The sequence below is a fragment of the Cyprinodon tularosa genome, unplaced genomic scaffold, assembly GCF_016077235.1.
Source record: "Cyprinodon tularosa strain WSP-4 unplaced genomic scaffold, ASM1607723v1 ctg263, whole genome shotgun sequence".
Lineage (NCBI taxonomy): Eukaryota > Metazoa > Chordata > Actinopteri > Cyprinodontiformes > Cyprinodontidae > Cyprinodon > Cyprinodon tularosa.
This window is the reverse complement of record NW_024038967.1, coordinates 682,852-698,083: the sequence shown is the minus strand read 5'-3', so window position 1 is coordinate 698,083 and position 15,232 is coordinate 682,852. Positions and strand designations below refer to the sequence as shown.

Sequence of the window (15,232 nt, the reverse complement as noted above, 5' to 3'; positions counted from 1 at the left end):
TGTCTACTGTTAATGAAAATGAATGCTTCATATTCCTTCTATAATACACCTTTGAGGAATATAAGGATGGTCTGATTATCGTTCGTTAAGGTCTACACAATTGCTCCGAGAAAAAAGCAAACAATTATACTCAATATAAAAAAAATTGTAACCTATGGGTGGATTATCTCAATTTATTGACTTATTTATTATAATCTACAATGTTATATGGGGCTACAACTAACATTATTTTACTTGGCGATTAATATGCTGACTAGTCAATTAACAAAAAACTGGGGTAGAAAAAGGTGCTCAATATAAGTTATTAACAGAATCTGAACCGGGTGATGCTAAAAATTAGATGCCTAAGGAGTTTTGGGCAGAGCATAATTACAGATAAAGGTTTTAAAGTTTAATACAAAAATTATTTATTGTTTGTGCAGTTCTGGCATAAGTGGACTGAACAGCCCAGTTCTAAAGTCCTTTGCATGGCTCCCCCCCGCATCTCGGTGAACAGACTTTAAAATCACTAAATGGCTTAGCTTCAAAATACATTACAGACTTGCTGTCAGTAGACCAACCACCCAGTATACCCAGATTAAAATTGCATCAGCAAACAAGAAGCAGATTTTAGTTCTATTGCTCCACTAAATTTGTTCAAACTCCCAGAAACTCAGACGGTGAAACCATAGTTCTTTAAATCAAGGTAAAAAAAAAATTTTTGGATTGGACTTCGACTGCGTCATCTAAACACATCACTTCCCCCTCTTAGTTTATGAATCTGTTTTATTTTTTTTTTTTTTTTTTTTTTTTAACAATAATCATTTTAATACTTCGTTTATTTCTTCCTACCATACCACTACAGTGTACTTTTCTCTAAACGTTCCCCATCATGTGTTGTTTATATGCAACACTTTGAATTGTTTTGTTATTAAAATATGGTGTAAAAATAAACTTTGTCTTAATTATTGCTCTGACTGATGGTTTTTCTGCAAAGTGCAGAGTTTGTTTGTATCTGTATAATCCACATAGCTTCGATAATCAGTCACGCCAGTGAGTAATTTTAGCTTATATTTTTACTCATTAAAATAATCATACCACATTTGTGAATTTAGACTTCTGAGTCACTCTCTATATATCAGTTTTATTTATTTACTGTTCAACACTTGATGCTGCAACATCAATACAGGATATATTCAGGGCCTTGTGGAATCTTATTTGCATTTGATCTGTCTTTTTGTGTTTAAATTTATAGAATAGTAGGGAGGATTATGGGAAAAAAAAGTATTCCTCAATATATTTCTAAAAAATCTTAGCATCTCAAAAATAACATAGTAAATACATTCACTCTCTCTGGTGTACTTTTATTTTTTTATTTTTTTTTTAAGTTTCAATATAACCGTTATGTCAAGAAACCCTATTTAAGAAAATGGAAGTGAGCCAAAATCCTGTTATTTTCAAAAGAAAAACAGCTTCAGAAAGAAAAAAAAAAGCTGCAGCCAAAATAAACAGTCTCAAAAAATAATGTAGGGAAAAAAAAAAAAACTTTTTCTTTTGCAAAAGCAAATGCTATTATAAATTAGTGGATAAGAAGAGAACATTTACTTTAAGACTGAATCCAGAATCTGAGCAAAGTAGTGGGAGAAAAGCAAACCCCATAAGAAAATGAAAAATATCAGCAAAACAGAAGCCTGTATTCACATGAGCAGAGGAACAGCTCTGCATACAAAGGAGCTTAATTTGTCACTCCGCAAATAGGGATGCTCGATGAGTAGCAGATCATGTTATAATCACGTAGGTCAGCATTATTATAGTTTATTTCCATATTTAATTACCCCAAATGTTCTGGCAGGGCACACCTGTCATTATACGAGGCTAATTATGACCTCAGAGTGTGCAGCTATGCAAGCGCCATACCAAAAAGTACCAGGCATTAGTCCTTAATGAGGAGGGCTACAAGAAACTTAACACCTCCTTGAAACACAAACAAGAAAAGCGAACGTAGTTTGTGTCAACATTTGCTGTAGATTTGAATTTGGTTTTTAAACTAATATATACATGCATACACACACACAAACACACAGAGGTGAATGTATATAGAAAGAAGTGACCAGCTATTTTCATTTCCTTTTTTTCTTAGCTTAATATTCTCTAAACTAAGTGCTGCTATTCATTAAACCAACTCTACTTCAGATCTGTGGGATTTTAAAAGACTTCTGGCTTCCCTATGCTGGTGCTCTGCTATTCATATTGAAACATGAGCCATCTGATGTAATAGACTCGATATGAAAGACTTAAACCGGTCCTCTATGATGCATCGTCTGCTTTATTTTCAATCAGTTCTGATAGATCTGGGCTGGTAAACTATTTTCTGTGAAAGCAAACTCCATTTCATCATAAATAGATTTGAAAAGGATAGTGTGTGTTAATGTGTATGAGGGGAGTACCTGAGTAAACCCACTTGAGACTGTCTGTACCTACCCCTAGCCTTTCAATAAAAAAAATAAAAATCCCCGTGCACTTGTTGCCATTGATGAGAAGAGGCAACAAATCAGGATTAATTTCACGTCCAATTCAAAGCACGGATATATAAACTAAAAAAAACAAACAAAAATAAATAAATAAATAAATAAACACCAAAAACTATTTTCCCCATAAGTTAAATCTTTACCGTTTGTGCGCGCAGGGCAGGATTAACACAAATGAATATAAATCCATAACAAAGAGCTCATTATGAAAGCAGAAGCAGATGTTTTCCACAGTAAGGCACCATTTAGTGTTGGGTAGTTTTCATGAAAACATCAGACAGAGGAACTAAATCTTTATTTAATGTTAGTATTGGTGAACATTACAATATTCACATTAAGTCATGGAAAACAAAGCAATAAATGGATCTCATCATAAACATGTTTTAGACCCAATTAATGAGAAAAAGACTTAACTGTTTATTAAAAGGGTTATTTATGGTTTTTGTTCATATCTTTAACAAAAACCGATACTGAGCATGAATCATACATCCTTGTATTATTAATGTATAATGATAATAATAAACATGTATTAACGGTGTTAAGAGTTATACTTTTAACAAAAGTTGATAGAAGCAAAGTGTTCCTTTTTTTGGCTGATTTCCAACACCAATATAAGAACTGGACAGCCGTACTATTTAACAGTCGATCAAAGCCTTGAATTTACTTTTAAAAATTCAAACACTTCAAGGATTTTAATGACCTTTGGGAACCGTGTAGATAATATTAGCATTTTGGTTTATGCTGCACTATGACAGGGTTAGATTCATCTATCAGGATCCTTAGGGAGAAAAAGTTCAACTGATTAATGTAATTTGAACAATAAAGTCCCCCCCTCCCCCCATTTCTCTAGGCTGACTTTGAAACCGATCCAAATCAATTTTCATAGGAACAATAAAAATCCTTTCCTAGTGGTATCGGCAGCAGAACAACACGCCAAATCAGACACACATAATTTCTTTGCAACAATCTGTTAAAAAAGAGAGGAAATTTTTTTTTTATATTAACCTTAATCCCACCAGTCTCAATGTTAAAAAAAGAAAGTGTATATCTTCAGAAAGCCATTTCCAAGTCAGACTATTTACTAGAGGATATGATGGTAAAAATGTATTTAACACCCAAAGAAATTCATATACAGTCAGTGAGAGAAAACAAAAAGAAGTCCAAAAGCGATCCCCTCAGAGTGTTTCTTAAAAGCATCTGTGAATGTCTAAATAAAAGCACTATACAGGTTTGATGTATTATTCTTAAAAATACAAAGAATAAAAATAAAATTAAAATAGACCCAACCCCCACACACACACACAAAAAAAAAAGATAGAAATACAACATACATTCCAGGTCTGTATTTTCTGAGGTTAACTGACAGACAGCAAGAAGAGCAAAGGCAGGGGAAGAAAAAAAAAGGGACACGACAAGTGCTAACAAGAATCAAACAATAATTCTGGCAGTTTGACTACTGGATCACCACAGACTTTTTCACTCATTAGTCATGCTTCACTGAGGCAAAAAAAAAAAGCCTTTACTCAGTTTCTCCTTTGGGACTTAGTCTTACCCAAACAAAGGACGCTGAACACTACAGGAAAGCCATTTGGTATTGTTAAATAAGCTAAGAACTAACAATGCCACCGGTTAGATCTTTACACTGCGTCTCTTACCTCACAGCTTAAACATACATGCTGAAAGCATTTCTTCTGTCCTTTTCCACGGGCTCCACCCATCACGGCTCTCCCCTCTAAAGGTTCTTTTAATGTTTTTTTCCTTTTAGTATCGCTCCTGAGCAGGTACCACCAGATCTAAGTAAAACTGACTGGCCATGGGAGGAGAAGGAGGTTTACCCATATGAAGGGTAGCAAGAAGATGAAATAAGAGTGCCAACATCAACCCAATATACAATTTTCCCCATTTGTAAATCTCAAACGTTGAATAAAAAACACCCTCTGCTTTAGAATTAAATGCAGGCAGGAATTAATTTTGGTTTTAAAGAGTGTTTGGTTCAACAATCAGACAGCTCTTGGATCAGCTTTTCTCACTGGTTAATGCTCGGCATCCAGCTGCTTATTCTACCTATGGAAAACCTTTGAGCAGATCAAACAGCCGTGTCTCTCTTTGCTCCTTTCATCCAGTCTGTAGGCTATGCCATCAGTGGAAGGAAATCATATCTCAAAGGCGTCTGTGGGAGACAATCTACAGCAAGAGATTCATAACACCTTGCAAAATTATTTGTTCCTCTTGAAATATTTCCTCAATCTGTCAAGTTGGGTCTAGTTTTAATCGGTCAGGTCAGCTGGACCGTCATGTCTTGGTCTGCCTGCAGTTTTTGCATGCTCTCCGTTTTCATGGTTGATCACTGCTTAGCGAGAGGAATATATTTTTTCCAGAACCCAATTCTGCTTTAATCTTCTGATCAACTACAAGGGCTGGATGATATAATATAGATCAATAGACGTGTGGCGCATTAGAAAAAAAGAGGGTTGATAAAAGTTCTATAGGGAAACACAGCTTTCCTTCCTTTTCATTGTAGCCTATTATGTAGGTTGATGCTAGAGTCACCACTTCCTCCCAACAAATTGCGGACCCAGGCATGCCATCACAAAGCGCCACCCTCTCAAACAAAAACGGAGAGCACATGAAGATGTCGCAGCAGGAGTGGCAGAGGAAATTGTCCCAAAAAAGGGTTTTAGTAGCTCGCCAGTTTGGCAATATTTCAGATATAGCAAGTCAAAGCATCGAATCACTAAAGCAGTAAAATGCTTCATATCGATGGCTACGCTGCCGTTGTCTGCAGTTGAAAAACTTGGCTTCAAACAGCTACTCGCCACTCTTGATCCATTATACGAAGTTCTGGGCTGCAAAATAATCCCTAACTCAGAGCTCCCTAATTTGAACAATGAGTGCAGAGAATCAGTGCAAAATGAGCTGCAATCTGTTTCTTACATCGGACATCTGATCAAGTCACACATCCAAGCACTACCTCAGCCTCTCAATTCACTACATTGACAGAATGGACCTGAGAAGTCAATATACTTTTTTTCCCCTATATTGTCCAGCCCTACTTTCTACCCATGACACATCTGTGTACCCTGGTCATCATGAAGCCGTTTGATCTCCATTATTCTTGAACGTGCCTATGAGGCCTTACTAGGACAGCTACACTTACCAGTTAGGTGACATAGAAGGTAATAAGGTTCATTACATTTATAAGGGATAATAGAGCGAAGGGATCTTATTACATATGCAGGGGGGCAAAAAAAGTTTGAAAAACAATATTAAGTATTTCTCCTCCTTTGCATTTAAGTGCTAATTTTTGTTGGACTATAATGTTTAAACACCAATAAAATATTAAGCACATGGTTGAAACATGACTAAGCGTGAAAATGATAAAAGTGCATTTAGGCACACAGGCATTAACTTTCAGCTGTTAACTTGATGTTCCTCACATAGTCTAAAAACCAACACCACAGTTGCTAGGTAGAACACACTGAAATTACCAACACAGCACACCCCGTTATAAATGTCTTAAGGCAAATGGATGGCAGGTTCATAAGGACAACCCCCTGACCAACCCAGACCAACTCCAAATAACAGCCTGTTTAAAAAAAACAAAACACAGCTAACTATTCAGGTTTCAAAATAGTAAGCAGAAGTCTGGCTGGGCAGAGCAACAGCGGGCAAAGTAAAGATGCTGAAGTGCACCTAGCTTACCGTCGTATGCACATGATTTAGCAGGAAGGCCCTGCACGTAGCCACTGTTCCAGGGCCAGTTGAGCACACCTGATATACTGAAAAGTTAACAACTTCCTGGGAAGAGCCCTCAAAAGCTCTCAATGGCTGCGCCTGACAAGCTGGTGTGAAGACAGCATCCTTACATTCACACAAAATAATTACATTAATGTGACTTACAATCTGTACAACCTCTGACAATATCTTCTTTACTGATTAGAAAGGACAAAACACTAGAGCTTTAGTTACTTTACCCTGAAGACAAGGGTTTAAAACACACAAATATATGAAGGACTCCGACATGCAGCTTGGAAACACCGTTTTAACTTCTATGTGTTGCAGCATCATCAAGCTGCTTTATTCCTCAACAACAGAAACATTTAAAGATGTTAATTCATGAGCTAAGAATTATTGCTGCAAGATTTTATACCCCAATCAAGATGACTTAACATACTAATACAATGAAAACATGCCATCATTGCATTTTCAGGAAATTGCAGTGGCCATGAATCAGAATCAGCTCAGGATAGTTGAGAGCAAACACCTGACAAACACAACAAGCAGTAACTAATATGAATAAATTAGCTTGGCAAACACCAAATCAATAACTACTCATTAGTGAAACATTCATTGGAATAAACAATCAGGTTTAGGTTGGATTTGTCTGAATTTCTACATGTGAGAATGCACTATTGGATTTAAAGTAATTAACTTCCATCAGGTGCAACATCGCATCTGATGGCTGCAGAGATTTACAAGAAAGATTTTTTTTTGTTCAGGTAAAGCTTGAAGAAGTAGTAGATACCCAGAAAAAAGTAAGCTGTATTAGCAGGAGAATTTCTCCCACAACAGTGAGTTAACCAATGTTTCCTTAAGAACCTTTATCTTTTTCCCCCCTTCAAGAAAATAAAAATCTGACTCTTCCTTCTCGTAAGTCAAAGCTTTTGCTATGAACCGAAAGGAGCTCTGACAGAGGGGTAAAAGCAATGATGGCGAAGGGCTGTATGGAGCAAACGCTCTCTACCCTTCCCCCTTCGTGAACAGTAGCTGATGACAATAGCTTCTAAACCAGGGCATGTCAGACATCCTGACAAAGGCAGACTCCTCCCAAGCTGCTGATTTCCAGCTCCCAAATAAACACAGCCACAGGAAGAGGGCAAGAGTCAGGGATAAGGTGCCTGCCATGTCCGGACTTGCAGCCTTTCGAAATGGAAAAAAAGAAAAGGGGCATGCTTAGGTGGAACCCAGAAAAAAAAATCTTTGTCGGACGATGGTAATCTCTTGATTCACACAAAGCTCGCCGCCTTCTCCCCAAAAAGGGGCATATTGTATATGATATCAGCCTTTTCCTTTTAAATAAAGCCGGCAATGATATGAACTGTCAAATAGACCAATAAATACACTACAATAGTTGTGCAATGTGAATCCCATTAAGCTCTTACTCACATGTAGGCAGGCGAAAGGGGTGAGGACCTGGATGTCTTAAGAACTGGCACTGGGAATTTCCAGCTGACAGGAGAACCGCTTTTCCATTTTAACGGCATGTTGTTGTCACCAGTATGGTGCTACAGTAGAACCAGCAGCAAAGACCATTTCCATGAAAAGATTCCCAACGCAGTCTTCCATCCCACTCTGCCCACACCATTTAAAGGGGGAGGGAGAGCAGTGGCGGCACCAGCAGCTGCAGAGAAAGGCTGGTAGAGGCAGCCAGGGCTACAGTCGGGGTTGTTACTTTAGAGGCAGCGCTGAGAAGCCAATGGACTGCGTTCGACGCGACTGCCTGCCCTGCTGCATTCACAGTTGTCAGTGGTGGTGGGAGGGGGGACGAGAGAGAGCCCTGCCTTTAGCTCACCCTTTCAGAATCTTTGACAAGACTAGCTGAGCGACAGTGCCACCTTGCTACAAAGGTAAGGATGGCAGTTCTGAGTGATAGAGAAGGATTTCAAAGGCATACAAGAGGAAGAAAGCTAACATTCAGCTCTCTAACTCACTAGCTTAGGCTTCCAAAGATTCTTCAGATCATTAATCCTTCCATTACACCACTCTTCTCTCTTCCATGTAGACATTATCTCTCTCCCCTTTCTGTACATACTGATTATTAGCCTATAAATCCCATACCTACCACAAAAAGCCTCTTCAATTACAAAATGTGCATAAAAAAGTCTAATTTTTTTCTGATTCTGCCATTTAGTGTCCTAAGATCTTTACATGCTGTTCTCACTGATACTGGAGCTGAAGAATAACTATTGATGTTCAGGTTTTTCCAATTCTGCACCAAAATTATATATATTTAACTCTAAAGTCACTTTTTTTCTTTTTCAGTCCATTATTGCTTTTAATTCTGCCATTTGGGTTTTTGGTGTATGGAAACAATATATATATCAGTGGCGGCCGGCCCATAGGGGGCGCTGGGGCACCGCCCTCCCTGATAAGAAGAGAGAAACGTAAAATATATTTTTAGAAATTAACTCATAAATGTCAGTTTTACTCTCTAGAGTGTTTACATATAAGCAAAACAAATTATATAAACTACATTTCCTTATCTACTGTCATTAATTTGTGGATTTCCACAGACAGACTCCTACCGTCTCTGTTCTGGGGGCGCTGATCAGACTGACCCACATTTGCAGAGAATCTGTCAATCATGTACTATTGCTAGGTGAATTTAATGGCCAATCAGCGTCTCGGAACTTTATGGTCTTGGGGCTCTGAAAATACTGCGCTTCAACAGGCTTCTGAACCCAAGCGCAGGTGCAGACAATGAGAGGGACGATGGCGAATGTAACGAACGAGATGCAGCTTCCACCAAATTCGGTGAGATCCTTATTTATCTACCGTTTGCCAGAAGAACATCCCTGTTGTAGGATATGAACATTTCATGTCATGGTTATTGTGACTGTGACGAATCCACCTCGTCGCTTAAAACAACCTCTAACTTTGCGCGCCACACACACATTCCTGTTATGCTGCGTTTGTGAGGACCAATACACTCGCGCTGAGCCCAGTAGCTCCATGAACTTAAAACACACAAGCTGTTCCTGGTTACCTGCTGGCGTATTGAGGGGGCACACTTAATATTTGTATGTCAGATTCTGAGATACAAACATTGGCAAACTTATTTATATCTAACAAAAATACTTAAAATTAAATTTTAGACTTCAGCTATATAAAAACACAAATTCACAGGTTTAAAAGAGAAAAAGGGCTATGCTTAAAAGGTTATGGTTTTAAATGGACCCAAAAGTACACAAAAAAGTATACTTGCCCTCCCCCACCCATTGCTGCCAGTCAACCACCTAAAAGTTAAGGCAACTACTTTTCCCATAAAAAAAAAGTATTTTCTATCATTCTATTTAGACTTTTTTTTTTTGCAACAGTCATGGTTTTTTTCCGTTTGGACAGACTGATAACTTTTATAGTGTTTTTCTAGTCATGCTGACATAAAATATAACTTTAATACAAATAATCTAGTAAAGCAACAAACATGAACTCTGTATAATTGATGATATACATAAAATTAAATTATATGTATAGTTTAGGTCTGCACGGTGAAGCAGTGGGTAGCACTGTTACCTTTCAGCAAGAAGGTTCTTGGTTCAATTCCCGAGCCTGGGTTTCTACATGGAGCTTGCATGTTCTCCCAGTGCATGCATGGGTTTTTTTTGGGTACTCTGGCTAACTCCTACAGTCCAAAAACATGACCGTTGGGTTAATTGGCTTCTCTAAATTGTCCTTAGGTGTGAGTGTGTGCATTGTTGTGTGTCATTGTGTGTCTCAGTGTTGCCCTGCAATGGACTGGTGACCTGTCCAGTGTTTACCCCTCCTCTCGCCCATAGACTGACAGAGATAGATACCGGATTAAGAGGGAGAAAATGGATGGATGGATGTACAGTTTAGTCCTTGTGCCTTAAAAGGGTAATGAGGACATAAAACTTATCTAATCAAACCCCTTCTCTTTCCTCATAGTTCTTAATACCAACAAGCTTCCTGATTCTTCTTTACTCATTAGCCCATGCTACTCCAAAAGTTAATTCAGTGAGCACATAAATCAATGGTTACAGAAACGTACAAAATAACACTTGCCCACACACCGTTAACCATAGCCCACAAAACCACAACCATTGCAAAAATATGAATATAGCCATCTAGACAGAATAGGAGTTTTTAAGAAAACCAGTTTGTCTTTTTGCCAAACAGTCTCATGCTAGGACAATACCTTAATTCAACATTGACTTTGTTCCATACTTTTATAGAAATGCTCAGTTTTTTTACATTTTTTTTTTTAGATTATTTCTGTATTTACACCCTCTCAATCAAGAAATAACTTCTGAAAGCCGTCAGGCAGCCATTTATTTCTAGCCTTATACATTAACTGTGACCTCTACCGGATCAGAGAATTAAAACAAGCAGGAATGGATCAATAATGAATTATTGTGGTTATGATAACTAGGGATGCACGATATAATCGGCCCCCTATCGGTATCGGCCTGTATCGGCCTTAAAACTGAATATCGGACATCGGCCACCCCACTGATATTTAACCCGATATTTGATCAGCTTCTGAGTTTCTAAAGTCTAAAAACAACAACAACAAAAAAAAAACTACTTCTTCTTCTTCCTTTTTTTACAGACTTAAAAACTTCTAAAGCCGAGGGAAAAAATATTGATACAATAAAATATCACAATATCTTCCTATGCTGATATATTGCCATTTAAAAACACCATATCAATCTCTTTTACTAATGAAATATTGCTATATGTCATTGTTATGCTACGAAATCCCCTGAAAATTCATGAAATTTTGCCATATTTTTATATGTTGATATATTGACGCGGTATCGATCTATTTTACTAACAAAATCTCACAAGAATTTGCTAAATATCACGAGAGTTTGTAACAGAATGATGAAATTTCACAAGATTTTGTAAGTAAAATAGATCGATACCACGTTTTTAAAAATCAATTTGATATCAGCATATGAAAATATATTTGAGTATATTATTTTTCAAAGTGTCAGAAATGGATAACAAAACTGCTATTTTCAATGACTACTTATTTTTGTCCAGCTTTAACATCGGTATCGATATCGGGTATCGGCTACATGAATTTTAAAATATCGGCATATCGGATATCGGCCAAAATCCCAATATCGTGCATCCCTAATGATAACCAGTCGTATGCACGATTCTGATGGCCATATTCTGTAACTGCTTGGCAGTTTTAGTCATGTCTTGTAGGCATGACACCATGCATACACAGTTACTCTAATACGGGTTAAAAAAATGAACAGAAGGTGTTATGCTTTATAGTTCAGAATATGTTTTGCTTTACTATGAATCAGGATGCCTCTTGATCATTTATTCTGAAATGTTTAATGTGAAACTTCCAGCAGATCTGGCAGTCAATAGTCACACCCAAGAATTTTAGAATCCAGGATTTCTGGTCTAATGGATCTAAAACTAAATGATGCAAATTATCAAATGGCTTGCCAGGTTAGCACATTCATACACCGGGTCATTGGGATTAAGTGGTTCACCAAGGGTAAAGAAAAAAAATAATCCCAACATGTGGCAAAGCTGGAAGCAACTCAGTCTCAACTTCTATTATTACATCACTGAGTAAATAAAGCTTAGGCCAGAGAGGGTGCCAGAGCAGGGGAGAGGTGACTGCTAGCTCATTTTCCATCCCTAGCTCATCTATATTGAGTTCCATCAGTTTGTGCACCACATTGTGTAGCAAAACACAGGCAGCACCTGATTGCATGTCACATGTTGCAGAAAGACAATGCCCTATGTACGCGGTGCGCTTGGATTTCGGACATTGGTGTTTGTGTTTTGGGCCGAGCTGTTTGGGAACGCTACCCGGTGAGGCTGCTATTCACTATAGGCCACGATGATGGATCCATCTGCTGTCAGGAGGCTGACTTGGACCACACACTGCTGAGCGAGTTGAGATTTAAAAAATGTTGGGACATTTAGACTGCTGAGCCGAGAGGTGCACCATTTGTCCACCGTTCTGTCCCTGAAGGACCCAGCAGAAACATTGGAGCGACGGATAAACACATTTCCGGAATAAAGTCCATGGATGGTGAGGGAGAGCACTGAACTAAGGATAGCCTGAGTGCATGCCCCGGAAAACTGGCAATCACAGTAATAAGACAATTTCTTTGGAGATTAGGACCTGCTGTGGTAGCCTGTGATTAAAAGACCCTGTGCTGCATGTTTTTTTTTTTGTTTTTTTTTTTTTACAAAAATCAGACTTTCACAGTAATTATTTAGGACTACAAACATGCAATAAACAGAGCTGCCATTGGTTTTGTGGCTCTGGACATAGATAGGCTATGATTACAGTGAGCATTTTATCCATAGTAGGTGTAATGCCAAAGAGAAGGTCGAGATGAGTGCTTGTCACAAATGGGCAGAGAACCTTTCCTGCTGCCTGCAGCAACAACACAACTCCAGAGGACATACGCTGTAATCCTTTAAAAGCCGCACAACCTCAAATTGAGCGTGCCATCGCCAACAATAGGCTTTAAGATGCGGCTTAGAGATGTTACAATTAAGTCACACATACCCAAACCACAACAAAGAGCATGAGTAAGAACACAAACCACAGACTTCCTCAAGAGCTGCAGGCTGGGACGTCTAGATCATATAAGTGGGCCCATTGCATGAGGTTACTAATTAAAAACACAGAGCAACGTGATCCAACCAGAGAGCCTGCAGAGAGTTAACCTCATCCTCATCAGACAGCTGTTGTTGGACAACTATACCAGGCAGCTATTAACAGCCAACTGTAACTACACATCTTAATGCTGCCGGGACCAATACAGTTCTTATTTTTCCATTTCTTGAAAAAAAAAAAAATGCATGTTTCAGATCAATGGATTTCATTGATCAAGGAAAAGAAAAAATATGTCTTCAGCTCAACCTAGCTCTATGACTGGTGGTCCCACTTAAAAAACAAAACAAAAAAAAAGACAAGAAGAATGCTGGCTCTGTTCTAGGAACTCCTCTAGATTCTCTGGAGATGATTTGACAAAAAATAATTAATCATAAAAACAGAGAACATAATCAGGCTCTTAAACACCAAAAGCGTCTTCATTCAAAGGCTTCTCTAAGTCTGATGCAAGACAGACGCTTCAGAAGATCCTTCCTGCCCACAGCTACCAACATCTACATTAACAGCTGCTTGGAAAAAAGCAGATAAGTTGCTCAAACATTAAAAATTTACCTTGGGATTAACAACATTTTTTTTTTTTTTTTTTATTGAATTTAGTTACAACAATCAAATAAATATAAATAACAGCAGTGAGTCATTTACATGCATGTAGATGAATTTTGGCCCCATCTTGTTTACTGAACGTTTATTTTAACTATAAGGGCATATTTTCATTCCTGAATGCCTGTCTGCCTTTGCTATTTAATAGGGTTAGGATCTGGACTTTGATTATGCCTTTAAAAAACCTGCATTTCAGGTATAAACAATGCAGGGATAGGCATGTAGGTGTGGAGTGAATATAGTGCAGAGTATAGTTCTGCTTTAGTGTCCCAGTTGGAAAAGAATCCTCCATTAAGTCTTAAGAACAGCTGTTTTCTGATTCTAAACCCGTTTCCTCTTCTCAAACACAGTCAGTCTCGGGAACATCCAGTTAGTCAGAATTACACATTTTGAATTGTTTGTACCAACTTTAACTGAGCTATGAAGCGAATTTACTGTGACAGAATAATTTTTTCCAGGTTTTATTGCTATTAATTACATTAGCAAACATATTTTACATTTAAACCACAAGGTCAGCCCATTTTAATAAACCCTCTTTACTGCATTTCAGTCGTGGTCAGAGAGGGAACATGAATCGATTCACAGATGCAGAAGCAAGTGGTCAAAAAAGAAAATAAAAAAATAAATAACAAAAAAAAACAAAACAAATATCCAGAAAAATCTCAGACTTCTGTTTGTGAATCATAGGCATTCTTGTTAAAAGCTTTGAAGAGTAAAAAAAAAGAAAGAAAAAGTTTATTAAAGCTATTCAGCTGTCAAATCCCAAGAGTTTTGACAGTAAGTCCAAATCTCTTCAAACGTCAGACTTACTATAGTCAATTGACCTAAATCATCCTTTATTAAGCACAAGTCAAGCATCAACAGCCTTTAACTGTTGTAATAAAAAACATAACAGTATTTCAAAGGAATATGAGTAAGACTCTTAGGACAAGCACTTAGTTCAGGTTGGTATGCAGCGACGTCTACTTTTGTTTCCTTAAGAGTAATCAAGGATTACCCATTTTGACTCAAGTCATGCCAATGCCAATCACAGGCTGAGTCAAGGATCGTTATCTGATTTTTAGTTTACCTAAAGTTACTTTTATTCCACAAAACTATTTGTTTTTTTTTAGCAAAAAAACAAAACAAAAAACAAAGTTTACAGAATGTTCAAAGATGGTCTGTTAAGTTGGCTTGATGCTGGTCACTTTATTATTGGTTTCCTCAGCTAAACATGCAAGTAAAATAATAATAAAAGCATAAAATAATAATCCAAGAAGCAACACTCACAATGAATTATAAAACAATGCAACATCTCATACCTGTCATGTAGTCCGACAGGCATAGTCTCCCCTCTGTGTGCAGGGTGATCCATGCCCTCCCCAAAAGCACACCTACATTAATTTAAAAAGAAAGAAAATAAATTTTGACATAAAAATATCTTCAAAAGCCTGAATATTAAAAAAATATTCTTCCAGCTGGTAGATAATCACGACTAGTTGTTACAGAAAGTTTCTTTCCTCTGAAATAACACATCTTGACCTACTAACATACTACACTTAAAACATTTTCTTTTTTGTTTCTTTTACAGGATTCATCTTATTATATTGTTAAGTGGATAATATACCGTCTGTGTGGGTTCAAAAGAACATTTAAACTGATCACAAAGCAGAAAGTTATTGTCTACTGAGTAAAATGTAAACTGGTTTCATCCTCTTGATAAAAATACTCTGAGGGATCATCC

At 37.5% G+C, this 15,232-nt stretch overlaps 1 protein-coding gene across 4 annotated transcripts in view; it reads right to left on the bottom strand.

The window, feature by feature from the left end:
- The window catches only part of klhl13 (kelch-like family member 13), a 40,382-nt gene that overhangs the window by 24,193 nt on the left and 957 nt on the right, over positions 1-15,232 (bottom strand). For 2 of the 4 annotated variants that reach the window (XM_038289093.1, XM_038289095.1), the window contains exon 2: positions 14,811-14,882. In XM_038289093.1, coding sequence (XP_038145021.1) covers positions 14,811-14,863 — 53 coding nt within the window. In that variant the 5' untranslated portion in view covers positions 14,864-14,882. Of the gene's footprint in view, positions 1-7,673; positions 8,019-14,810; positions 14,883-15,232 lie in introns of those variants that run through there. The other 2 variants (XM_038289094.1, XM_038289092.1) reach the window with 2 other exon arrangements.